Raw genomic sequence first — 27479 nt, 5'->3', positions numbered from 1 at the left:
GAGTGAACTCAAGAGCATGTCACTAGTAAAAAAAAAAAAGATAAAAAAAATACAGTCGAGTTCCAGTAACTCAGGTTCCCAATGTTGAAGCTCCAGCGGCCACCCCACTAAAGGCCACGCTGCATACTCTGGCCCACCTAATATACTGGCGCGTGTCTCGGGCCCCTACCACCCTTCGTCCCACCGCCTCAGCACGCGTGGGAACGCGGTGCCCTCCCCAGGGCTGTCCACAGCGACCGCCTGAGCGCAAGGGCGCGAACTTCCGCCACCCCAGCCGCGGCTTCCTCCCTGCCGCCACTCTCGTCTCCTTCCGGCCGCTTCCTCCCCTCCGCTGGGCCAGCGCAGGGGCCAAAGCCCCTTGAGTGCGCCGTAATGTTCCTCTTTTCTGCCCGGCACCGCTGCAGCCACCTCACATCCGGGCGCGCAGCGGCGAAGGGGGCGCTGGGGCCCGGGTGCGTGGAGGGAATTATTAACAAGAAGGGGGCGGGAGAGGAGGAGCGAGGGGCCGGGCTTCAGTTACGGAGGCTGAAGAGAGACAGCCCGAGCAGGTGGGGGATAGGGGGAAGAGCGAAGGCCGCAGGGAGCAACGCTGGAACCGGAGCGGGCGGCAGGGAGGGGAGCGGCGACCGAGGCGAAGGGCCGCCGTGCGGCGGAGGCATCGAGTAAGGGTCTGGGAGTAGGGTCTGGGAGTCCGTGCTTAGGGCTCCTGGGGTCGCGTGCGCGAGTGCTGGGGCGCGCGCGGTAGGCGGGCAGGGGCTAGAAGCCCGCGGGGTGGCCGTCGGGCAGCAGGCAGACTGGCTGGGCCCGGGCCGCGCTAGATGGCGGCGGGCCTACGCCAGCTCCAGCTCCAGCTCCAGCTCCAGCTCCAGCTCCAGCTCGAAGTGCCCGGGCCTGGGATTTGGCCTCCCGGTTCCCTCTGGCCCGCCTCCTTCAGTGAGTACTGTCCCCGCCCTTCCTCCGAAGAGGCCACTCGGCCAGGGCCAGCGCGCGGGGCCCGGGGGTTGGCCTGGGAAAGCTGAGTTTCAGAGCTGAAACCTGCACTTGTCTGTTTCCCTGCCACGGGCGCCCCTGGCACGGCCACAGGTGCCGGCCGGCTGGAATAGGGGTGCTCGGGCTCCGTCTCAGCCCCTGACTCTCAGATAACCAGGGGCAGCTGGCGCCGTCCATTGGCAAGTGACAGGCACTTTACAAAGCCCGACTTCCCGGATCCCCCGCCCCAACCGGTCTCCTACCTGGCCCCACTCCGGGAAACTTCCCCACTTCTGAGCTGTCCTCATGGTTGACAGCGACTAATGTTGATGTTTCTCTTTGTATTAAAGCTGGTTAAAGGTTGTACTCTAGGTTGAGCACCTTCCACTCTACCTTCCTTGCTCTGTTGATATTTAGAATACTAGGAAAAAATAACATGGTCCCTGTGATTCTACATCCAAATTGATTTTGGCTTATACCATCATCTTTGGATTGATTTTCTTTTAAAAACTATTTTAAGACATAAAGCTTCCTTTAAAAAAAAAAAAAAAAGCAGCTAGTTAGACTTTTGAAAACTTACTGTTCTCGGTGACAGTTTCCCACTGATTTATCTTCCAGGTGTAAAAAGTTTTAGACCAAGGAACCATGGATAGGAGAAGTGTGGGTGAAACAGAAAATGGAGATGCTTTCCTTGACTTGAAGAAGCTGCCGGCCTCCAAGTCCCCCCATCGCTATACAAAAGTAGGCTTTGTTACTAATGAAATAGTGTTTCTTTGTAGATGGGGAGTTTAGTAACATTGTGTAGGTATTTTGTTGGTATTATCTAAAGTAGTCTTGCTTGCTATGTGGACAGAATTATAGCTAAATTCAGCAAAAATTGCTTCGAAATGTACTGGAAGAGTACATTTTTCTGGAAGGGTGAATACCGAGTTTGAATTGGAGTTTGCTTCATGTGGCTTTTAGGTGAAGAGAGAGAGTATTGTCGCAGACCAGGTATGAATTTGTGAATACATTGATACCCAAGTTCTGACACAGCTATGTAATTGACCTGTTACTGACTTACATGATGTAGGATGAGGATTACAGCTATGGCATGCCTCACTAAATGAAGTGTCCTCTCTCTTGATGTTTCCTTGAGAGACAAATTCACTGTAGGAATGGTGAAAGGTGAATGGATTGTAATTGTTTTTTTTCTTCCTGTTACAAATTGAATGTGGACCCACAAAAATAAAGCTTCAATCATGTTTCTCTTACCCAAGAACTTGTAATTTTACACTGCTTGTCTAGATATCAGCTGGAACTGGACAGGGTATCTCAGGAATCACTGCAAGATCTTATATTAAAGATACTAAATCAGTTTCTTCTTGGCTAATAAGTGTTTCTGAAGAGCTTGACAGCTGTAAATTAATTTTTAGATTCCTGAAATGTTCTGAGCTAGAATACATAAAATGTGCTTAAGGTACAGAGCAATTAGGACTGTTGATGAGAATGGTCATATTTTAGTTGGGCCCACATCTGTATTTCCCTAGTATGAACCTGTTATGGTTTAGATAAAAAATGTCCTCCAAACATCTCATGTGTTTGGAATGTCATTGAGTCATAGCTGATTGTGCTGTTGGGAGGAGAGGCCACAGAAGGTGGGTCACTGTTACCCGGAAGAGTATGTTTTTGTCCCCTGCTCCTCCGTTCTCTCTCTGCCTCATTGATGTCATGGGGTGAGCAGTTTTCCTCTTCCATGCCCTTCTGCCCTGCAGGTTCTGCCTTGAAGCATGCTAACCATAGACTGAACCCACTGGAAACATGAGCAAAATAAACTCCTCTTTTAAATTGTGTTGGGCATTTTGTCCTATCCATAGAAAAGTGACTAATAGAGGGCCCCCCAATCATAAATACTAATATGGCTTGCTTTCCAGGATACTTACTAAACCCAGGTCTTGTTTGCATGATTGTGCTACTTCTCTTACGTGCTTAGTAAAGTGTCAAATTTTGACACTTTGGTGTCAGATATGTTTTCAGCATTAAAAAAAAAAGCAAACCTGGGAAGGAGATGTGGAGGGAGTTTTCAGGTATAAAAAAGTTCTTGGTTAACTGCTGTCTTAGTGTACACAATTCGTTTTGGTCTGATAGAATGTGAGTTGTTGGAAAGCTTTTCAGTTCTGCATTCAGATTTAGTCTTTGCAAATACTGATGGTCTCAAACCCTAGAGTGCTTGAATAGTGATTCACAATTTTTTTTTCCCACAAATTAATTTCATTTCCTAAAATGTTGATAGGTGAGTTGCGAATGGTGACAGGCTTATCAAATGAAGGGAAACTGGTTTGAACTGCTTACAAGCTTATATGATTTCAAACCTAGCACTCTTTAAATTAAAATTCTTACTGGTAGTCTACTTGGAGAGTTCCAGCAGAGGCTTTTGGGTCATTTTCACACTGACCACATTTCATCTTGTATATTTCCATCTTTATGCTTCAGTCATTTTTAGGGAAATACTGTTCTCTCTAAACGTTCACAGTAAAGATTGAGAAGCTCAGCATGGGCCAGGGATTTAGCTCTGTGGTGCTGTGCCTGCCTCTCAAGTGTAAGGTCCTGAGTTTGATCCCCGGTACCGAAGGAGGTGGGGAAGCAGCAGCTCATCATGGTCCATTTAGATATTCCAACTTCAGAATTGTGTCATAAATAAATGTGCCTTTAAAAACTGGTTAAGAGGCTGGGCGTGGTTGTGCACACCTAAGATGTCAGTACTCAGGAGGCTGAGGCAAGAGGATTACCATGAATTTGAGGCCAGCCTGAACTGCATAGGGAGACCCTGACTCAAAAAAAGAAAAAAAAAAAAACTGGTTAAGAAAAGCAGGGTTTTTTAAAGTTAATGACTGGATTTTACGGTCTTCTCAACCAAATTTAGTTGGAAATAGGTTTACTTTCTAATCCATTCAAGAGGATTTAGCTCATGGTAATTCTAGGATAATGTTTAGGCAGTAATGTGGTAGTGCTTTTATGTTTTCAACACTCCAGTAATTTTGTTTTTTTTTAGGCAGGGTCTCACTATGTAGTCCAGGCCAGTCTTAAACTTGCTGTGTAGTCTAGGTGGCCCTTCACCTCTCTGTCATCCTGCCTCAGCTTCTCAAGTTCTGGAGTTACAGCCCTTTGCCACCATGCCCAGCAAATACTCTAGTAATTTTATATGGAATTTGAAGACAACCAAACATGTCTCCCATTTGAAGAGAGCTTAAAATGATCCTGTGTTTTGAGCAATGTAGTGAATGTTCTGTTCTATAACTAGGATAATACTTGAGGCTTCCTACTTGTTCATCTATATACTGAGGTCAAATTATTGGAGTAAATAATTTAGTAATGTTTCTGCCACTTCAAGTTCACAGGCAAGAAGGTCTAGAAGCAGTAGAGGGAAACTTCTCATAGTGTGTTTCTTCTTGGGGTTTTTTTGTAGGCGATCTGGAAATTTGTAAATGTGGGACGTTCACCTACAAGGTTAGAAAAACACAGGCCAGATGAGGGGCTGCTTAACTTTTTACCTGTCTTAGTGTTTCATTGCTCTTTGGGATAACATTAAAAGCCCATTGTTCAGAATTTAAAGTTTTGTTGCTTGGTTTGGTTTTTTTGTGCCCCCATCCCGAGGTGGAAGCATACAGGTGTATGCTCATCAGGTGCCTTCTAGGGTTACCATCTTTGTGTTAGGATGTCCTTTAGTCCAGTTTGCTTCTCACACGTTAATGTGCCTTAGGATCATATTATAGACCAACAGGCCTTGATGAAATAAGGATTCTAAGTGCTAGGTAGGTCAGGGGTGGAGCTGACTATGTAACCCAGGCTGGTATTGGATTTGCAGTGATCTTCCTCCTACCTCAGCCTCCTGAGTGCTGGGATTGCATGTGTGCACCATCACACCTGGCACAGGAATTAGCTTCGTTTTTTTTTTTGTTTTTTGTGTTTTTTTTTTGAGGTACCAGGGATCGAACTCTGGACCTTGAACTTGCCAGGTAGGCACAGCGCTACAGAGCTACATCCCCAGCCTGCAAGGATTTAGCTTTTTAAGCAGCTCCCACTGACCATAGTTTGAGGAGCAAGCCTTCATTCTTCTTTGGAGAACTTGATAAATGGTGTTGGTGTCAGACAACTCACATATATAGTTACTCCACAGGGTTCAGGTGGTGTCTGTTTTGCTTCCAGGAATATCTCAGGAGCTCAGGTTAGAATTCACCCCTACCCCTATGCCCCAGTGACAATTAACTGGGATGGTTAAAAAGGTTTATCCTATGCACCTGTTATCTTGAGGCTCCTGAACCATTAATTTATAAACTCATTCAGGTCTGTTTTGCTAGGCCAGGTTCCTAGCTATATTTTGTAGTATGCATTTTTGTTTGTTTTTTGTTTTTTTGAGACAGGGTCTCATTATATAGTCCAGGCTGACCTCAGATTCATGGCAATCCTCCTGCCTCAGCTTCCTGAGTGCTGGGATTACAGGCCTGTGCCACAATGCCCGGCATAGTAGTATGCATTTTTAAAATGACTGGGTTGTGTTAAAGGACTTTTGGAAGCTATAGAGTAGGGTCTCACCTGAACATCGTGGATGAGAAGTGGTTTAGATAGGAGTTCTCAAAATATGGCCTCTGAACTAACATTAGTATCATCTGGAACCTTGTTAGAAATACAAGTCGCAAGTCTCTTCTCAGAGGTATTGAATCAGAAACTCTAGGGGTTAGAGCCCAGCTATGTGCATTTAACAAGCCCTTCAGGGGATTCTGACTCTAGTTTGACTTTTCCAAACTATTGATTTAGGAAACCAGAAGTAGTTGTGCTTATCAGTGGAAAACTTGAGGGGACTTATTCAACTTTTTCTTACCTTCAGCGGTTCTTGTTTACCTGTTCTATTAATGATGCCATCTTCTGCTTGAACAGCAGAATAGAAATAATTTAGACTGTCTGGTTCAGATCCACACTTATTTCAGTGAACAGACAGATCTTAGATCACAGTATACACTTCTCTTCTGTTCACAAACAATTTGGTTCTCAAAAGCATTTGACAAAATTTTGCTTCTGTTCACAAACTCCATATTGGGTGAAAAACTGCAGCCCTCTTCCCCACACAAACATGCCTGTCTTCCCCAAAATTGCAAAACAAATTAAGTTCCTGAACCAAGGTACCACTGTACTCTGTGTTGTTCCTCCTTTGCTCCTGTATTGTGCCGCCAACTCATTAAGTGACATCACCTGCCAGTTGGACAGGGAATAAAAGCAGAGGACACTTACAACATTCACTGTGATACTGGCCAGCATTGAACATGTATGTTAAGTCTACTAGCTAAAAAGCAGGTGTTGGATTATCTGAGTTTAATTTCATGAGGCTCTTGTTACAGTGACTAGTTATGGTATTGATACCATTTTAGTCCTCAGTGTATGCAAGATGGTTTTTTTTTTTTTTTTTTTTTTTTGGTTTCTTTGACCCTCATCAAATGCAAATCTTTAAAGGAGAAAACTTTAATGTGTAGCTGGTGGGCCAACTGATGATGGTAAGTGGTATATCCATATTTATGTCTGTGCTTTAAAATCATTAAACTAGATAAACCGAGTAGATTGATATGAGTAATTATCATAGCCTCCATGGAGAGAATCAGTTAAATTCTATTCGTGAAGAGAAAAGTTAAATTTAAATCCTACGTAGAAATCAGAAATCATGTGGTCAGTTTGTCCCATACAAAGATCTGATTTGCAGACTTTATATCTTCCATAAACTGATAGTAACTTCTAACAGGTGGTATTTCAGGGACAGACTTAGCTACAAACTTCTTAAGCTAGTACAAAAATAAGGATGTGTATTTATTTTGGGAAGGCAAAATTATGCTATGTAAAACCATTATGCAATCTTAATGTATCAGCTCTCCAGAAAACCTAGCGAATTGAAAGTTCTTAGGCTGGCTGGCAAGACCGTAGATACTGATTTTGGGGTTTTTGTTTTGTTTTGTTTTGGAAGCAGGGTCTCACTGTGTAGCCCAGGCTGGCCTCAAACTCACAATTCTCTTTCTTTTACCTCTGGATGCTGGGATTATGGTTATACACGACCACTCCTGGCATGCTGCTCTTTTCTAACTGCTCTTTCCTACCTGTTCCAATTGTAACTCATCTTGAAAAGTTGGGATTCAGGGCCCTTGCCTCCATGAGTGCCTTGTCTTACTTGTGCATCATGGTGGGATTTTTTAGGTGGACAAGAAGCCAGTCATTTCACAATTGGATCCTTTAAAATAAAAATCTGAGAGGAATCGTTAATTCAGGAAAGGGAGCTATAAGAGGAGGCATATAGGGGCACCCTGCCAAAGGAAGTGACAGTTTGGCGCAGGATTCCCACTGGTCCAGCTGAACAGGGGCAAGCCTGGCACTAAATGACAGAGCTGTAAGAAGGGGTGGTACACCTTCCACTCTCCTCTAAAGAGAAGAATTGGAGAGGAGAGATTAAGGAGCTATGGAGGCCCCACTTCTGGATTCAGATCCCCCTTACCACATACTTCTCAAAATTTCATTTTTTTCCTCTGAAAAATGGAGGATGAATAGCACCTATCCTGTAGGATTTTCATGGGGAAAAAATAAGAAAACTCCATGTCAAATGCTTAGAAGACCTGGCACACACAACTGGTAAAAACTGCTTTTGATTAAAGGTGGGAAGAGGTACTAAAAGACTACCTCCTTCAGATCAAGATGCTTATTTTTTAAGTGTCACAGGTATTCATCTCCATTTTCATATGGAACCACAAAGCCCTAAAAATATATTCATAGTTTAAGTTTCTAGTATTTACCTGCTTATTTACAGGGTCTCACCAGGTTGCCCAGGCTGGCCTTAAATTTGCAACCCTCCTGCCTCACCTTCCCAGAGTGCTGGAGTTATAGCCATGTACCACCATGCCTAGCCATATCAAATTTAAAGGCCGAGGTTTATTTTTCTTGCAAGGCCAGATCGACAGAAAAAACATGAACAAAAAACAAAACCAAAAACCCAGGCGTTCTTGGTTTTCCATCTCTATTTTCTTAGTTTCATATAAAGTTATTCAATAGCTGACAGTCTTCCCATCAAATCAGTAACTGTTAGATGCTTGGGTAAAGCCAGGTGCTAAGGCCTGTTTGTCAGTGCTGCAGGATCGGATTTGAATTCTGACCTCCTATAAGAACTATTCTAAGCCAAGTGTGGTGGTACACACTTGTAATCTCAGTACTTGGGAGTCTGAGGCTGGAGGATTGCTGAGTTCAAGGCCAACCAGCACTACAGTGGGAGCCTGTCTCAAAACCCCCCCCCCCAAAAAAAACTATTCTAAATGGGACCTTTTTAGCAACTAGCTTCATGAATGGAGGATGATGGAATATATTCCACCCCCACCCCATATTTAGTTCAACACTGCCTCTGCTACTAATTACCAATGCTGTTGCCTCATTGTGATCCTCCTCCTCCTCGTACCACTTAGCTATGCTAGGCAAAGTGCTATACTACTGAGCTACATTCTTAACCCCTTTTTTATTTTTTATTTTTTCGGTACCGGGGATCGAACTTGGGTCTTTACGCTTGCGTAGCAGGCAGCGAAACCACTGAGCTAAATCCCCGGCCCTTAACCCCTTTTTTAAAAAATATATTTTGAGACAGGGTAGCCCAGCCTGGCCTCAAACTTAAAATCCTCCCAAGTAGCCAGAATTACAAGCGTGTACCACTATACCTGGTTTGTGATCTATTTTTAAAGCTTTCTAAGCCCATGGTAGTGCGAACCTGTAATCCCAGCACTCAGAAGGCTGAGGCATGATCGCTGGAAGTTCAAGGCCAGCCTGAACTACTTATCAAAATGATTGTATCTCAGAAAACAAAAAGCTTTCTGATCTTCTGAGAACAGTTATGTGACTCTGTAGGTTGAAGTATTGGACCCTTTACCAACCATCCAGGACCCTAAAAGGCCAGGCCCAATAATGGTATTTGGAGGGTAGATACCAGGAGAGGTCAAAGAGGGATCTCGACCTAAAAGCTTCTTTCAGAACAGTTGCCTTCTTTAGAAAGAGTCTATATTACTTCTGGAGTTCTTTGACCATTAGGAGTAAAATAAGTTTGGGGGATTTTTTTTTTTCTTTTTTTGGAGACAGGGTTTTGGTGGGTAGTTCAGGCTGGCCTTCACCTATGTAACCCAGGCTGGCCTCCAACTCACAGTTGATCTGCCTGCCTCAACCTCCCAAGGGCTGGGATTACAGGTGTGCACCACGTAGCCCAGGCTGTTTTTTTTTTTTTTTTTTGAGACAAGGTCTCCCTTTGTAGCCCAGGCTAGCTTTGAACTCACAGCAGTCCTCCTGCTTCAACCTCCTGAGTGCTGTGATTACAGGCATGCACCAGTGCACCCAGCTCGAGCTATCTAGCTAGCTTGCTTGCTTTTTTTTTTTTTTTGGTACCAGTGATTGAACTTGGGACCTTGTGCTTGCGAGGCAGGTGGCAGCACCACTGAGCTAAATCCCCGGCGCTAGCTGGCTTTTCTTTTTTCTTTTCCTTCTTTCTTCATTTCATTGTACTGGGGCTTGAACCCAGGGCTTCCACACTGAACTATATCCCTAACCCCTTAAAAACAATTTTTTTTTTCGGGCTGGGGATTTAGCTGTGGTTCTGCCGTCTGCCTCGCAAGCACAAAGACCTGAGTTCAATCCCTGGTACCAAAAAACAAAAAAAAATTTTTTTAAGAAATTCTGGTTGCTTTATTTATTTGTTTATTTATTTATTTTTTGGTACCAGGGATCGAACTTGGGACCTTCCTCTTTCGAGGCAGGCGCTGGAACCAATGAACTAAATCCCTACCCCCCCCCCCTTTTAAAAAATTTTTGAGACAGGGTGTCACTGACCCACTAAATTGACCAAGCTGGGTTTGAATTTGGATTCCTCCTGTTTAGCCTTCCAGAATGTTGGTATTATAGGTGTGTACCACCACACCCCCAGCAAGTTTTTTTGTTTCGTTTTTTCAAAAACCACCTACCTTAATTGTAAAATACTGAGCTTTTTACTCTTGTAGAATGAATTCAGCTCACAAAAGAGTTCCCTACTGTCCCCTTCTATAAATGTCATTTGTGTGAAATTCTATGATGTCAGTATCATCAAAATGCATAGCTGATTTTGCATGGGACTCCTGCAGAAAGAAATTGGATCAGATTTTTAGCCATTGTTTGTTTGGCCTTATATTCAGATTGACTTGCTCTCTACTTCCATACTGATCACCAAAACTGGCTGTCCATGTTAGTAATTCCCAATAAATTGTTTTGAGAAGCTTGACAAATTTTCTTGAACGAAGACTGCTGCAACTCAGAAAATGTGTTCATCCTTTCCTGGGTGTGTGGCTCTTCAGTGATTAGCAACTCATTAGCAGCCTGGTCAGGTTTCAGTAACTTGTGTAAAAAGTGAGGCCTCAGGTATTCTTTTATTGTCCAGATGATAATTTTAGTGAATTTGCCCTCAATAAATTCTTTTGGGCTCTTTAAAAATGGGCAGTCTCACATTTTTTCCTGAAATACTCATGGTGCGGGATCACTCCCAGTTTGAATGGGCACTTTCTAAATATTTTGCCTTTAGCCACAGTTTAAAGTTTTCTTTGAAAATATCCCAGAGAGATTCCTTTCCATAATTGATGTTGAGGGCTGTTGAGATGGCAAGTTCAAGAACACTTCTCCTGAGAGACTGGAAGAGCTGTGGTGACAAAGGCAGGAGTATTCTACCAAGGCTAGTCCCCGAGCCTGGCACACAGGAAGTGTTGTACAGACAGTTAAGAAAAGAGTGAACTATGCATCACTTATGGTTTCTCTCTTTCCCATTTAGGAGAGGATTCTCTTGGGCTGGGATACCATTTTATACAACTTAGCTATTGCTGGAATGTAACACATTTAGCTCTCTAAACTCAGTATGGAGGCACCCTCTCCCAAATGTTCAGGTGGACCTTAGGCCACATTTTGAGAATCATGCTCAATTTAAAGCAAGCAAGCCTGCATATCTCTCCCCTCCTCCCCCCTCCCCCCTCCCCCCTCCCCCCCTCCCCCCCCTCCCCCCCCCCCCTCCCCCTCTCTCCCCCTCTCCCCCCCTCTCTCCCCTCTCTCCCCCTCTTCCCCCCTCTTTCCCCCCTCTCCCCCCCTCTCCCCCTCTCCCCCTCCCTCCCCCCCTTTTCTCTCTCCTTCCCCCCCCACTCTGCCACTGAGTTGCCACCCCCCACCATGCCAAAACATTAATTCTTTATTTTTTTATTTTATTTTTTTGCAGTACCAGGGATTGAACTCAGTACCTTGTGCTTATGAGGCAGGCGAGGTGCCACTGAGCTAAATTCCCAGTCCCCCAGAACATTAATTCTTAACCTCGGAACCCATCGGAGTTGGGAGTTGTTTTGAAAGTGCGAATGCTCACTACAGAAATTGCACAAATGTATAATCTTGTATATATGGTCTTGGGGAGAGGGAGGGTCTTTATATATTTCTTGAGGCCATGGAACTGGTTTAAAGAACCTCTCAAGAATAGTAAATACAACTGGGAGTGGTGGTGCATGCCTGTAACCCGAGCACTTGGGAGGTGAGGCAGGAGGATCACCATGAGTTAAGGCCATCCTGGGCTACGTACTGAGTTTAAGGCCAGCCTGAACTACATAGTGAGACCCTGTCTCTAAATACGTACATACATGCATATATACATAAGATTTTACCTAGGTATTTATGCTTACAACACAAGAGTATTTTTCTTTTACTCAATTTTCACCCTATTAGTGCTGAAAATGGCTCTTTATTCTGCACAGACTGGTGAGTTGTGTTGCCATTGTACTTGGTCAGAGTTTGACACTGGCACAAAAGGTGCAGTTGGGATGGTTAATGGCAGTGTGCAACTGACTTTCTGCTATCCGTCCTGCTCTTACAGACTTGCCAGTTGGTTGAGCAATTATTCACACATAGTATATTCTAAGGATCTGAAATCAACAGGAAAAAGTAAATGAATGAACATTTTTAAGCAGTCTGAGAGACTCTTTTATGTCTCTCACAAAAGAGAGTAGTTGGTGAATTTTGAATTCTTTGGAAGTGAGGATGTTGGGACCCCTCCCTATGTTACCCAGGCTGGTCTTGAACACCTAGGCTAGCAAATGTGCCCTGCCTCAGCCTCCTAAGTAGGTAGTACTATAAATGTGTGCCACATAACTCAGCTAAACAACTTTTTTTTTTTTTTTTTTTTGGCAGTACCAGATGTTGAGCCTGGGCCCTTTGCATTGAGCTACATCACCAGCCCTGGGTTTTTTTTCAGAGGGGTGTACTGGGAATCAAACTCAGGACCTTGTGCTTGTGAGGCAGGCAACGGCACTACTGAGCTAAATCCCTGGCCAGAAGCCTGGCTTTTTATTACTAAATATTCCACTGTGTGGTTATACCACATTTTCTTTATTCATCAGTGGGTTGTTTCTACTTTTTGGCTACTGTGCATACTACTGCTATATGAGCACTCATGTATAGGGTTTTGGGTGGATATATATTTTCAGTTCTTTTGGTATATACTAAGGAGTGAAATTGCAGAATCATATGGTAGCTGTTTAACGTTTCAAGGGACTCCCATTGTTATCTACAGCCCCTATATCATTTTACATTCCCATCAGCAGAGCTTGAGAGTTCTAATTCCTCTATCTCCTTGCCAAGACCCCAAAACTGTTCTTTTTTTTTTTTTGGTACTGGGGATCGAACTCGGGACCTTGCACTTGCAAGGCAGGCGCCGAAACCACTGAGCTAAATCCCCGGCCCCAAAACTGTTGTTTTTTACAGTGCTAGGGATTGAACCCAGGCCCCCACACATGCGAGACGAATATTGTACCACACATCATGTCCTCAGCCCTTTGACACATTTTAAATTAATTTTTCTGTGTCAAAGGTTCCTGTATATACCTGAGTTTTCCCTATTTTTACATTAGTAGATTAGTGTGTGTATATATATATGTTTATATATATATATATAATAGAGTCCACTGAAAAAGTGTATATATCAGGAAAAGAAAAACTTGTATAAATATTTTGATACTAAATTTATTGAAACATCACGAAATTAATACAAGTTACCTTTGGGTTTTTTTTTTTTTGGTGCCAGGGATTGATTTGTTTGTTTTGGTACCTGGATCGAACTCAACTCATGTCCTTGATACGGGGGATTGAACTCAAGACTTTGTGTTTGCCAGGCAGATGTGGCACCACACCTTTTTGTTGTTGTTGTTGTTTGTTTTGTTTTGCTTTTTTTAGACAGGGTCTCGATATGTAGTCCAGGCTGGCCTGGAACTCATTGTGTAGCCTAGGCTGGCCTCAAACTTGTGGCAATCTTCCTGCCTCGGCCTCCTAAGTGCTGGTGTTACAGGCATATGCCACCACAGCTGGCTTATAAGTTACCTTTGGCCTGTAGAATTAAAAGAGGTGCTCAAAGTGGTGGCCATTAGCTTCCAAGCATTTATTAGTACAGTGAGCTGCTCAAGTGTGTACGTATTTTTTGGTGGTCTCCCCCCAATTAAAAAAAAATATGTATTAATTTCTTTTTGAGACAATGTCTCACTAAGTCCTATTTCCCAGTCTGGTTCAAACTTGCAATCCTGCCTCACCCTCCCAGAATGCTGCCATACAGGCATGTGACACCAGGCCTGGCTGTGTTTGTTACAGTTAATGAGCCAGTGCTGGTGCATTGTTAGTAACTAAAGTTCATCCTTCATTCACATTTTCTTATTTTTAAACTGATTACCTTGTTTAGCTGTAATCTCTTTTTAGGCTCCTCATTTCCTTTTTTGTAAGGCTGTTTGGTCCAAACTTTGGTCCTCCTAGATTTTTGTGGATGAGTTAAATTATTAATCTTTCCCTGTTAGCTTTGAAATAGATAAAATCATCAGTTTTGGGTAGCAAAAGCAATAAGAGACCTTTAACAGGGGCCTTTCTGCCCCTTTTATCTTATTCAGAGTACTTAGGGCAGGTAGCACTCATGCCCTTAATCAGTTAGGGCTTCAGATGAGTGCAGTCCAGGCTAACAATGTGACTACAGCTTCCTGAGATGGGCTAGAACCACCTGGCTCAGCTACTTCTGAAAATGCTGTCTCACAGAAACTGTGTGAGATAATAAGTGTCTATTATTGTTTCAATTTGCTAAAATAAGTTAATTGTTGAAGCTGGGTGTTGAGTTCATTGTACTCTTCTCTCTACCTTTGTGAATGCTTGAGATTTTTTTATGACAAAAATTAAAGATTGAATTCTTATCTTAAAAAAAAAAATCATCAGTTTTGGCAAACAATAGTAATAGAAAATACCATTGGGCCAGGGATTTAGTGCAGTGGCACTGTGCCTGCCTCACAAGCTCAAGGACCTGAGTTCGATCCCCAGTACTGGAAAAAAAAAAAAAAGAAAACACCACTACTTGGGCTCTGTATTGCTTAGAATTAAAAGTTTTCAAACAAAACCCCATTACTTAGAAACTTTTGTATATTGAGAATATATACATTTAAGTGTAAAGTGTGTTATCCTTGGCTTAATAATATATTAGGGTTTTTTGGTACGGGGATCCAACTGAGGACCTTTTGCTTTTGAGGCAGGCGGCAGCACCACTGAGCTAAATCCCCAGCCCCTATATATGGTTATTAGTTTAATATTTTAACTGAGGGGCAAGGGAGTTTATAATAATCTTTGAGTCACTTCTAGTAATAGAAAGTTGCTTTACAGTATTTTTCCCCCCTGTAGTACTATGTATTTTTTTTTTTTTTTTTTTTTTTGTACCGGGGATTGAACTCGGGACCTTGCGCTTGCAAGGCAGGCGCCGGAACCACTGAGCTAAATCCCCGGCCCACTACGTGTATTTTTTATATTACAAGTTCCTTCCTGTTTCTACTGGAATCTTTTTGTTTTCCACCCCCACCTCCACTTTTTATTTTGGCTATTCTGGGGATCCAGTACAGAGTCTCAGGCATGCTAGGTAAGTGCTTTACCACTGAACTACAACCCCAGACCCTCTAATGGGAAAATTTTTAAACCTTAGGATTTCTGTACCGTCATGTCTTTTTTTTTTCAGTACCAAGAGTCAAACTCAGGGCCTCCCGCTTGTCAAACAGGCGCTATGCTGCTGAGCAGCTACATTCCCGGCCCTGTACTTTCATATTTGCCATTGGCATTATCTACTGTTGGTCCATTTGGCTTTTCTCTGGACTCCAGTCTTTACTGGTGATTTACAGGTGATGTATCAGTGCTTTGACAGTTTTATTTTGGGCAACCTCTAGATATTGTCTTTTTTTTTTTCTTCTGAGATAGGGTCTTGCTATGTATGTACAGTTCAGGCTAGCCTTGAGCTCACCAACCTAGGCTGGCCTCCAACTCAAAATGGTTCTCCTCCCTCAGCCTCCCAAGTGCTGAGATTATAGGCATGCACCACCACACCCAGCTGTAGCATTGCCTTTTATTTAAATTCTATTTATGTTAGTCTTCTAAACTTTTCTAGGTGTTTCTATCCAGTTAATATACAGATAATTTATAAGTAAATCTTAAAATGCAAATGCTTAACCCATATCCTGGTTTTAAAACTAAAATGTCCTGTGGTCATAGGGATTTGGCTTTCAAACATTTAGAAGCTTCAGCTATCTGAAGACTGAGTGAATTCATGGTATGTTTATGTGCAGTGATTCCTGTAGGCTGAGCATGCATTCTCCTCTTGTGAGGCCTCAGATGGGAATGTTGCAAAGGTCATAGCACACTGCTAATGCTTTTTTAAAGGCAATTGCAGCATTGTTACTGGAACTGAAAATTTGTGAATCGTATTTTTTACTTTATTATGAATATGCTTACATTTAAACTAATACCAACAGGAAGTGACAGATTTTGTGTATATGCATGTATATGAGGAGGTATTTGTGTTAGTGTGTGTATATTTGTGTGCATATTTAGGTTTATTTACTTCCTGGTTCCGGTGAAAGGGTCTACAAGCAAATAGGGATGTACCCAACCCCAAGACTTTAAGGAACCAGAGCTTCTGAGAAATATCTGACTTCAAGGGTTGGACAGGGTGGGTACAAGATAAGCCAGAGAGTAAGGGAGTGCTTTTTCAAAACAGATAGGGTCATGTGGAAAGGACACATGAGCCAGCTTGAATAAGCTCCCAGTGACAAAATTTGGGACAATTTGTGCTTAAAAATAATGAAGGACCTTAATGAATTATGGACCATTGGAAGAACTAAGAACCTATGAGTCTATTGTCAGTATATAGAAAAATGGAGAAGGAAGGGCCTGTGCTTAAAGTATAATCCCAATGCTAGCAGATAAATATGGAGAGAGAGTTGAAGTTAAAAAATAAGGGCAAGGCCAAGTCCACATGCCTATAATCCCAGCATGCAAGAGGCTGAGGCAGGACGATTTCTGTGAGTTCCAGGCCAGCCTGGGCTATAAAGGGAGTTCAAGGCCAGCCTAAACTACAGAGCGAGACTTGTCTCAAAAAGACAAGGCGGGGGGCTCATCGCTAGACACTATGTCTACAGTGAATATTATATGGAATCCAGGACATTTAGATGATTTAAGGTGCTTCCCCGAAGATTGTGTACTACCTGCAAGTGGGAAAGTGGTAAACAATAGAGCCACTAGAGAGCATCTTGACCAAGTCATCACAGGGGCAGCTGGACATCATGGCATCCAGCAGCAATGCACTAAGAACACAGCATTCTGCTTTGGGGATGCTTAGCCTCAATCATGAGATAACTTTAGCCAAACCCAAAATGAGTAATATTCTCTTAGACTATGGAAATGTCACTGTCAAAATAGAGAAAACATTGTAGAAATGTTCCAGATTAAAGGAGACTAAAGAGGTGTGACAACCAGATATCCAATCCTAGACCAGATGCTGTGTTAAAGGAACGAGAAAATAAAAAGACACTATTGGATCAATTGATAAAATTGGAACTGGGAGAATAAAGTATTATTGATAACCATAGTTAGGTAAAGCTGACAGGCCTTCTTTTTTTTTTTTCGGTACCGGGGATCAAACTCAGTACCTTGCCGCTTGCACGGCAAGCACTGGAACCACTGAGGTAAATCCCCAGCCCTAGGCCTTCTTGACCACAGTCTGCACAACTAAATCCCAAAGGCATCAATTGTGTGACAAGTTAGCGTCTGTCCTCTGCATCCAAAATACCAGCAATTATCATGTTTGAGAGAGTGGAAAAAATTGTCACTCAGATCCTTTTTTATATGGCCAAATTCTCTAATGGAACTGGTTCAAAGTTATAAGAGGGTGGGCTGGGGATTTAGCTCAGTGGTTTTGCTGCGTGCTGAGCAGGCACAAGGACCCGAGTTCGATCCCTGGTACCAAAAAAAAAAAAAGTTATAAAAGGGTATCCTCATTCTTTGGAAATAGGTGCTAAAGTATATAGGAGTGAAGGAATCGTGACTTAAAACAATTTACCTTAAAGTGGTTATAAAAGAGTTATATAGAGAGAGAAAGCAAATGGGAGGAAATGTTAACAGGTAAATTCAAGTAAATAATGTGGGTGTTTTCTGTGCTTTTTCAAATTCTTTCTTGCAACTTTAGCATACATTTTATAAACAAAAACTATCCCTTTGTAATTTGGCATCTAATGTACTAAAAAGTGATAAGATTAGTTGGAGGTTTTATCTAAGGCTGAAGTCTCCATGATTTGATGAGCATTTGGTGTCTTGGGCTGTGATCTTATTGGACAATGATACAGGAGAGAACTGTTTTAGCAAGAAACTGATCACTAGTAAGTGATCACTGTCACTACTTGATAATTTTTATTTGGGTTTCTTGTAAGAAACTTGATCTAATTCCAGTTCTTTCTGGCATAAGTCAAAAATATATATAAACTGTGTGCAGTGCTTAAGGTAGACACTCAGAACAGAAGTAAGTTGAAGGTGTGTGGCCTGAGAAATGTGATTCAAAATTCCCATTTGATTTCTCTTTTTAGGAGGAGCTCTTGGATATAAAAGAACGCCCCCATTCCAAACAGAGGCCTTCGTGCCTCTCAGAAAAGTACGACAGGTATGGCTGTCATTTTGAGTCATTAACTTATTCTAGTTAATTTTTTGTTATACCACACTTGGTAAATTAAGAATTATATTACTTCAAAGGTGTTTGTTTTTTTTTTTTTTTGGTAGAATTATTAGTGAGAGAAGGATTTCAAGAGGTAATAACATAGACTTTAACTGGTAATGAGACTAGAACTAGAAAATGCCTTAGTCAAAATTGCATGGAAAGCAGAACAAAGACTGGAACCTAGGAGTCCTCTCCAGGGTCTTTTCTCTAGACCTTATGGTCCTTGAACTGTGCTTTGAGGGTACTTCAAGGGCCAGCTTCAGCTGTTCTGACCAAGGAGGCTTTAAGCCCTTTACTGCCCCCATATCCTGTCCCCTTCTATGTCTGTCTCCCCCCCCCCCCCCCAAGAATCTCTCAGCCATTTAGATCATCCTTATGGCATCTTAGGCTTCTTTACAAAAGGTAAAAGGCTTTGGTTTGAAGAGACTATCTCTAAAATGGTCTGAAATTTTCCTACAGTAAACCTATATTGTACTTTTTATGGTCATTCTTGAATATCAAGGTAGATGGTTCATATTCTTTCTTTCTTTTTTTTTTTTTTTTTGGTACCAGGGATGGGACTTTGTGGTTGCAAGGCAGGCGGCAGAACCACTGAGCTAAATCCCCAGCCCCTCTGGCTCATATTCTTAACATGTAAAGTGTCATGTTTAATTTTCTGGTTGAATAGAACAGACTTAAAAAAATTTCTATAGGGACTGTTCACCGGGTCCGTGAAATCTAGATTTTTACCACATTTTCCTGCCAAAGGTGATATTGGAATAATGACTGTTCTGATTGGGTAGGATTTTTCTTGGGTCTCCGGTAAGGTAGTTTTTTTTTTTCCATTAAAACTGTTAATCTTTTTATGCCTCAGGGTTGTAATTTATTGTTACATCTCTGTTTCTTCTCGGCAAAAATAATTATGAGCAGACATAGTAGATTTTATTCTGAAATAGAAACATTGTGCCTACTCATAATACTAAAAATAGAGGAGAGAGCATTATTCTGTTCTTTTTCAAGAATGAAAATTTGTTGGGTTCTTAAACACCCAAGTAATCCTCACAAATGCCCTAGCAGATAGGTAATTATGAGAGATTTTGAGACTCAAAGGTTGGCTCACTTTTACAAAAGATGTTCAGGGTTAGGGTGCAGTTTTAGAGTATGTTCCTTTGCATATATGAAACCAGCAGCAAAAAGAAAGAAATGTTTTCTTGTGAAAATACCAGGTATTTTCAGATAACTCCCTGCTTTCATGGGACATTGGTCTGTTAAAGGATATAATCAGTTCCTCTTAAGTGTTTATTATTATACCCACTATAGGCTGTGAGCGACAAGTATTGGAGTATGGTGCTAGTATACACTATGGCCTGATCTGATCTACAGTTTGAAGTCCTTTCTGTGAAAGATACAGCCCAGCAGCATGTCCAGAATGTCCTTGGTGTGGTGGCAGAGCTAGAATTTGGTACCAGATTGTTGGCCTCCAGAGTTTCTGCTCTGCATAGTGTGTTGTCATCTCATTAGAAAATTACCACCACCTAGATGTCTTAAGAGCTGTCCTACTTGTGGAAAAATTAAGACTGGGCATAGAAAAATATATACCAAACATTTCAGGACATGTTCCTGGTGAAAGGCTTATGACTTATTAGCCTTTAGTGAAATGGGTAATCAGTATTTATGGACTTTATGTAGAACAGGCATAGTTATTGTAATCCATGTGTGTTCCAAGGATTGTAGTCTGAATGTTTCATTTGTGTACTGACCATTCTCAAGTGCCTATTAGTGTTAAGCAATCAGCAACAAAGTATTACTAAATTGTTTTTGTTTTCATTTTAAAAGACAACTATTCTGAAGGCAACTGTGAAGTTTTTATTGGAAAGAGGTTTCCATAACTTTTTACTTAAAAGAGGCTTAGAAATTAGACCACCTATAATAGTTCCATGGCTGCAAATGCTAACTGTTGGTACCTTTTGACCTATAGTGATGGTGTCTGGGACCCTGAGAAATGGCATGCCTCTCTCTACCCTGCTTCAGGGCGGAGCTCACCAGTAGAAAGTCTAAAGAAAGAGTTGGATACTGATCGACCTTCCCTGGTGCGCAAGATAGTAGGTGAGCACAGAGCTACTCATAACTGGGGAGCAATAATTTTGGGAACATGGTCTTGGTTGCTGGTTTCGTTCTTAGCTGTGAGAGTTTTTTGCATTGGGGGAAAATGTCATCAGGAAACTGATTAACCAGTTGGATTTTTCCTAATTAGCAGGGTAAAGTCAGTTTCCCTATGTAGCAGGGGCAAGTAGACTGTTAGGCTGTGTGCTTTTGAATTAAAAAGTACTGATATCTTTCATTGGTATATGTAACTGAGTTAGATGTGGTAGGTAACATAAGGCTGTTTTGGAGATCTTGTCATGCTTCTTATACAAGACTGGTCAGGAATAAATCACTTAGACAGTTGTCAATTCATGATGGATTGTGAGTAGAATACAGAGTTTGGAAATAATTTGAGACTAAAATAAAGTTTAATTTTCCATGCCTTTACCCTTTAAGCTAGAAAAGGTATTTAAGGGGGAAATGGAAGCCTGAAAATATGAACCAATCCGGGACTTGTTACAAGATGCCCTTTTGAAACTGGGCGGGCATCTGTAATCCCAACTACTTGGGAGGCTGAGGTAGGAGGATTAGAGTCAGCCTGGGCAACTTAGACCCTGTCTCAAAATAAAATAAAGAAGATTTGGAGGGAGGGCAGGGGAATGGGGAAAAAATAAGGACAAAGATGTATCATGTAAAGGTATAAATTCCCAGTGATGAATGTCATCATATTGTATACCTAAAATGTACCAGTAAACTTAATGGAAAAAAAAAAAAGATTTGGAGATGTAGCTCAGTGCAAAGGCCTAGGACTAGGGGGGGAAACAAAACAAAATAAAAACAATAGTTCTTTTGCAATAAGAAAAAGACTCCTCATAAAAACTTGGAACTGAGCAAGAAAGATCAGTTTGACTTGTTTGAGATGTAAGATTCTTCTACACAGTCTATCAGTATATTTAATGCAATAGAATCCTTCAAAGAATTCTAACAGAATCACTAAAGATATGCACACTTTATTAAAATGATGGAAACTTAGAAGGAATCTAAATATCCATCAGTGAAAATGGGTTGAGTAAACTTTGATATATCCATATGTAGGAATATTACATTGTTGGGTATAAAAATATATTTCAAATATGTTTATTGCAAATGACATTCATGATGATGTACTTATTCAAGACTGTGCACATTATATCCTGTTTCTGAAAAAACAAAAACCCTGAGACTCCACAGAAGTTCCTGAAAGGTATATACTAAAACATTCCAATAGCTGTTTGCAATAAGAAGATTAAAGCAGGTTTTTCTCATTTCAGCTGATCTTCAGTTTTCTGGTTTTTCTAGGAAGAGATTTTTTTTTAATGTGACATGTTTGTTTTCCTTACACCTTTTCTTCCAGTTGCCTGCACATACAGTATACCATTTAATGTATCAACATGCATATACATAGGTGAGACCATTACCACAATCAAAATAAGTATATTTCCATCACCCCTGAAAATTCCCTAGTATCCCTCAGTCTCTACCTTTAACACTTCCTCATGTTCCCACACATTCCCCACTCCCAAGCATTGAACTGATTTCTTTTTTGGTACTGGGAATCAAACTCAGGACTTAGTGCTTGCCAGGCAGGCGCTGCTGAGTACATCCCTGGCCCTGATTTCTATCACTATAGATCAATTTATATTTCCTTTTTTTTTTTTTTTTTTTTTTTTGGTACCAGGGATCAAACTCAGGTCCTTGCACTTGCCAGGCAGGCAGCAGCACCACTGAGCTAAATCCTCAGCCCATCAATTTGTATTTCCTAGAATTGTATATAGGTGGAATTATTATAATATGTACTCTTTGTGTGTAGCTTCTTGCACTCAAAATAATTAAAGATTCATCCATGTTGTTGAATGAATAAATGATATATTTCTTTTTGTTGCCCAGTAGTATTCCATTGTATGGATTCACTGGAGTCTATTCATTGATCTACTGATGGACATTTTAGATTGTTTCTAGATTTTGGCTGTTAACAACAAAGGTGCTGTGAACATTTATGAACAAGCCTCTATAGACATGTGCTTCCTATCTCTTCTTGTCTCTCTGGGAATAGAGTATCTGGGTCATGTAGTAGGCGTATATTTAATGTCTTGAGAAACTGGCCAACTGTTTTCCAAAGTGGTTGTACCATTTTACATTTCCACCAGCAGTGTATGAGAGTTCTGCTTGCTCCACATCCTCACCAGCACTTGGAATGGTCAGTCTTTTTCATTTTAGCCATTCTAATAGGAGTGTAGTGGTATCAACATGGTTTAATTTGCATTTCCCTAGTGACTAATGATATTGAATATGTTTTCATATGCTTATTTGTTACCCATATAACCTCTTTGCTGAAGTGTCTGTTCAAGCCATTTGTCCATTTTGTTTTTTTTAAGTTGTCTTTAAAGAGGTTTTTATATATTCTGGATATATATATAGGTCCTTTATGAGAAATATGCCTTGAAATGTTTTCTTCTGACAGTTTTTGGCTTATCTTTGCATTCTCTAAACAGTGTCTCTCAAAGAACAGAAGTTCTACATTTTGGTCAAGCCCTGTTTATTAATTTTTAAAAATGAATTGTACTTTTGTTATCATGCCTGAAAAAACTGTGACCCAACACCACAAATATTTCATCTTGTATTTTCTTCTATAAGTTTTATAGTTTCAGGTTTTACATTAGATTTGTGATGCATTTTGAATTAACTTTTATACATGGTACTAGGTTTAAAGTTCTTCTTTTTTTTTTTTTTTTTTGTGTTAATATCCATCTGTTCAACACTGTTTTTGAAGAGACACTTTAACCTGTTAAGCAGTTATTTTCTCAACTACTGACATCTATTGTAATTTATTAGTGGACAAAACATTTGCTAATAATTACATAGATAAGACCTTAGTCAAAATAAAGTCACTTCAGAGACTAACCACAGGAAATAATTCATTGTAAAATAAATTTATTGCTCCAAAAAGAACATAGAAGCCTTGGTCTTATCTAAATATGTAATATACGTGCTACCCTAAATCTACTGATAAGTCCAATGTTATTGATAAGACTTTACCAACCCTCTCTTTCCTCTTAACCTTGTGGGCATATCACCTAGAGAAGAAAAACTCCCTTGTTGATTTGCTTAACTTTCTTTTTCCCACATCTTTCCAGATCCACGAGAACGTGTAAAAGAAGATGACTTGGATGTTGTTCTCAGCCCACAGAGACGGAGCTTTGGAGGGGGCTGCCATGTGACAGCTGCTGTTAGCTCCCGCCGCTCAGGAAGTCCATTGGAAAAAGACAGTGATGGGCTTCGCCTGCTAGGTGGACGAAGAATTGGCAGTGGGAGGATCATCTCTGCCCGGAACTTTGAAAAGGATCATCGTCTTAGTGATAAAGACCTGCGGGACTTGAGAGAGAGAGATCGAGAGAGGGACTACAAGGACAAGCGTTTCAGGGTTTGTCTTCAAGACCCTTTGGTACTTCACATGCTTAAGGACTTGATATTCACTTCATTTAAACCTGGTTACTTTGAAAACCTCAATGAACACAGCCCACTCTTAAACCAGACAAGGAGAGCTGGATGGGCTGAGGGGCATGGTAATGGGGTTCAAGTCTACAGCATAGTATTTTCATTTCACCATTGAATATTACCTCACTCATTAAGATCCATGCTTTGGCTAGAATTTTATTTATTTTTTATCTTCTTGTACTTTTCTAGAGGGAGTTTGGGGATAGTAAGCGTGTCTTTGGCGAGCGTAGAAGAAATGATTCATACACTGAAGAAGAACCAGAATGGTTCTCAGCTGGACCCACAAGTCAGTCTGAAACCATTGAACTGACTGGCTTTGATGATAAGATACTAGAAGAAGATCACAAAGGCAGAAAAAGAACAAGGCGACGGACGGCCTCTATAAAGGAAGGTCAGCACAAACCAGGAGGGAAGTTCATTGTTTTAAAATGAGATGTGATTATCACTGGCTTAATTGCACACTGAGGAATGGGCACCAGTTACTAGGAAATGGCAAGTTTTTTATGTTGCAGCTTGAGTTTGAAACTGCTTCCTAAGTGAGAATTCACAAGTGTAGATTGTACTACAGTATCTCCTCAACTACTTCTGCCTGCCATGCTAAACAGAAGGGTCTTATTACCCTGTGAGACCACTGTATACACAAAAGTGTTCCCCAGGGATGAGAAACACAAAGGTTAAGAGTGGTCTCATTTATTGAACAATTAGTGTACTAGACACAAGAGTGTGTTATTTCTATATTATAGTCATTATAACAACCTATTCAGTGTAGTACTTTTTTGTCTGTTTCATAGGCAAGTAAATGGAGGCTCAGGTGGCTTACATGACATATTTACCACTGAGGAAATAGTGAAATTGGGAGTTGGACAAGATTCTTTTGGGCTTGAAAGCCCACTTTCTTCACTGTAGTGCTAAACCATCCCAGGTCAATTATTTGACTGGCCCTCTCTCTCCTAAACTTAGTTTTTTCTTCAAGGAAGTGACCTGGCTCTGAAATGACCACCCCGGGGCTTATGGTCTTTGGGAAGGAGTAGTGCAGGGCATGGTCAAGAGCCAGGTAGGCTAGCCTGGGTTAGAGTACTGAGACTGCTGCTAAGAAAAAGAATATCTATGACAGAAATTTTTTTTTTTTTTTTTTTTGCTACCGGGGATCAAACTCGAGTCCTTGCGCTTGCGCAGCAGGCGGCGAAACCACTGAGCTAAACCCCCGGCCCTATAACAGAAATCTTAATAGGTGGATTTTTTTTTGGTACCAGGGATCGAATTCAGGACCTTGTGTTTGTGAGGCAGGTGTGGTGCCACCGAGCTTAATCCCCAGCTAGATTTGTTTCCTAAGACAGTGCCTGCCATATCTTTTTTTTTTTTTTTTTTTTTTTTTGGTATGGAGGATTGAACTCGGGTCCTTGCACTTGTGGGGCAGGCGGTGGAACCACTGAGCTAAATCCCCGGCCCTGCCTGCCATATCTTGAAGGGTTACTTTTAGCTCTAAAGATTAGATGTGAACATTAGAGCTCAGCCTCTACTGGTTATTTACTCATAAATTCTAGTTCCTTCCACTCTTCAGGTTTACTGAGGAGGGGGACTTTTGCAGATACTAGGCAGCATAAAGGAAAGCTCCATTAATACATAAGTGAATAGTCACTGCCACTTTAAAATTAGCAAATTTAAGACAAATTTAAGTGGATATAAGCTAATGGAATTTATTTAGAAGGAGAAAGAAAAGGGAGAAATAACTTTGTCCTTTTTTTTGTACAATGTTTAAAATACAGTAGATAGGGCTGGGGATTTAGCTCAGTGGTTCCGCTGCCTGCCTTGCAAGCACAAGTCCCAAGTTCAATCCCGAATACCAAAAATAATAATAATAAATAAAATAAAATACAGTAGATATTACCCTTTGTTTGTTTTTTGAGACAGGGTCTCACTATGTAGTTCAGGCTGGTCTTGAATTCACTATGTGGCCAAGGTTGAGGTGATCTTCTCGAACTTGAGGTGATCTTCCTGCCTCAGCCTCCCAAGTGGTAGAATTACAGGCATGCATCACCACACCTACTTTAGATCAATGAATAGACTCTTTGTGTTGTCACACATTCCTGTGGTGATGTAGGAAATTGATAGGTAATGGGAAACTTTGCTATTTAATTGACTTTGCAATCTGTGTGTGTCTCATTCTCTATTAAACTAAAAGCAGCACCAGCCAGTGTAGCTTTTCACCTTATGATGAAGAACAAGCATCTGGTGATTAAAAAACGTTTTTCAGGGACGGGATTTAGCTCAGTGGTGCCGCCACCTTCCTTGCAAGCACAAGGTCCCGAGTTCGATCCCTGGTACCAAAAAAACCCCCACATTTTTCATAACTGAGATGAAATCTGGATTGCAACCATTCTTCTATCAACAAATGGAGGAGCCAGACAGAGTGAGATAGATGATGATAACCCTTCCTCACCTTAAAACTGCAGAAAAAGATTGAGGCTTGCACAAAATATAACATGGGATCCCATTACATGAGTTCTGTGGCAGAACTTCCAGTGGAATCCATGAATTTTTGACCCATCCACTAGTTGATTACCAAAAGTACCTAAGTGTCCCAGCTACTGTGTATAATAAACAAGTACTCTGTATATTTATCTTGCCTGGAAGAGTGAAAGGTGATGCACAAGCCTAAGAGTTGGTATTTATCACTAGGGAGGAGGTATCGTGAAGGTCTTTAGTCTATTTTTGTGCCTATATTCCAGCTTTTTCCTGAGTTTTCTGTGTAGCATATCTGGGTACACACTAGTGATGGAAGGTCAGCAGGGAGCAAACAACACAGTCCCTGTGTGCATGAGGTTGAAATTAATAATGTATTGAGCACCCTCTTTACAGAGCCCAGTACGAGGTGATGTACATATGGTAATGAATAAAAGAAATTGAATATGTATTGCTTAGAACTAGGAAAAAATTATATAGAAGGGAAAAATGGTTAAAACTTGCATTGATAAAATGCTTATTCTACAATATAATAAAACTTGTTCTTTATCTTTACCTGGGTCCCCAGCTTTGAGTCTGTCAGAATAAATGGCTAGCTGTCTTATCTGTCTGCTAGTGCATGTTCCCATGCTCTAGTGCCCACTGTCATGTGTCAGGCCTAATCTGATCTCTCGGGCACTCTTTTTTTAATAGTGTGTAGTCCACACTGGCCTTGAACTCAGTATGTAGCCCAGGCTGGCCTCAGACTTTGATCCTCCTGCTTCAGCCTCCCAAGTCCTGGGATTAGAGGTGTGTGCTACCCTACCTGGCTGGGGGGCACTGTTGGTGCTCGAAAAAGACATTCATAGGATAAGAAATGTTCTGTCAGGCTGGGGATTTAGCTCAGTGATGCCACCACCTGCCTCACAAGCGCAAGGTCCGAAGTTTGATCCCTGGTACCAAAAAAAAAAAAAAAGAAATGTTCTATCTTGGGTCTGGGAATTTAGCTCTGGTGCCATGCCTGCCTCACAAGTGCAAGGTGCTGAGTTTGATCCCTGGTATCGGGGCAAAAAGAAATATTCTATCTCGACACAAAATTGAATCAGAGAAGCATTAAAGTTTCTTTTGTAAATGGATGAGCAGAGTACCACCTCTTCTTGGCCTCATCCTTAAATTGGGAAATAGAACTTCAACAAAACATCTATTGCTTGTCTTGAAGTGAGCATGCAGAATCTGGTAGATAAAATGGGCTAGGGAGAAGAATTGCTATAATAGAAAAGGACATAGACTTAGCACTGATTAGGCTAATGAGTTGTTTACTTTTGCTAGGGCTCAATTTCTTTGTAAAGTGGAGATAATTCCTCCACCAAAACATTCATTTTAGTTTTAA

General features: G+C 41.2%; 1 protein-coding gene across 6 annotated transcripts in view; it reads left to right on the top strand.

Annotated features, from left to right (window-relative positions):
• Nucleotides 1-530: 530 nt before the first annotated feature.
• Eif4enif1 (eukaryotic translation initiation factor 4E nuclear import factor 1) overlaps nt 531-27479 on the top strand; it is a 61156-nt gene continuing 34207 nt past the window's right edge. For 2 of the 6 annotated variants that reach the window (XM_087198337.1, XM_004843487.4), the window contains exons 1-6: nt 550-933; nt 1588-1710; nt 17922-17995; nt 20007-20134; nt 23287-23573; nt 23837-24038. In XM_087198337.1, the coding sequence (XP_087054463.1) occupies nt 1615-1710; nt 17922-17995; nt 20007-20134; nt 23287-23573; nt 23837-24038 (787 nt within the window). In that variant the 5' untranslated portion in view covers nt 550-933; nt 1588-1614. Of the gene's footprint in view, nt 934-1587; nt 1711-17921; nt 17996-20006; nt 20135-23286; nt 23574-23836; nt 24039-27479 lie in introns of all 6 variants that reach the window. The other 4 variants (XM_021257226.2, XM_087198336.1, XM_004843489.4 and 1 more) reach the window with 4 other exon arrangements.

This window comes from Heterocephalus glaber, unplaced genomic scaffold (assembly GCF_053883595.1).
Source record: "Heterocephalus glaber isolate CG9 unplaced genomic scaffold, H.glaber_assembly_v1.0 deba00001687, whole genome shotgun sequence".
Classification (NCBI taxonomy): Eukaryota; Metazoa; Chordata; class Mammalia; order Rodentia; family Bathyergidae; genus Heterocephalus; species Heterocephalus glaber.
Note: the sequence above shows the minus strand (reverse complement) of the source record. Positions and strands in the feature narration are given on the sequence as shown.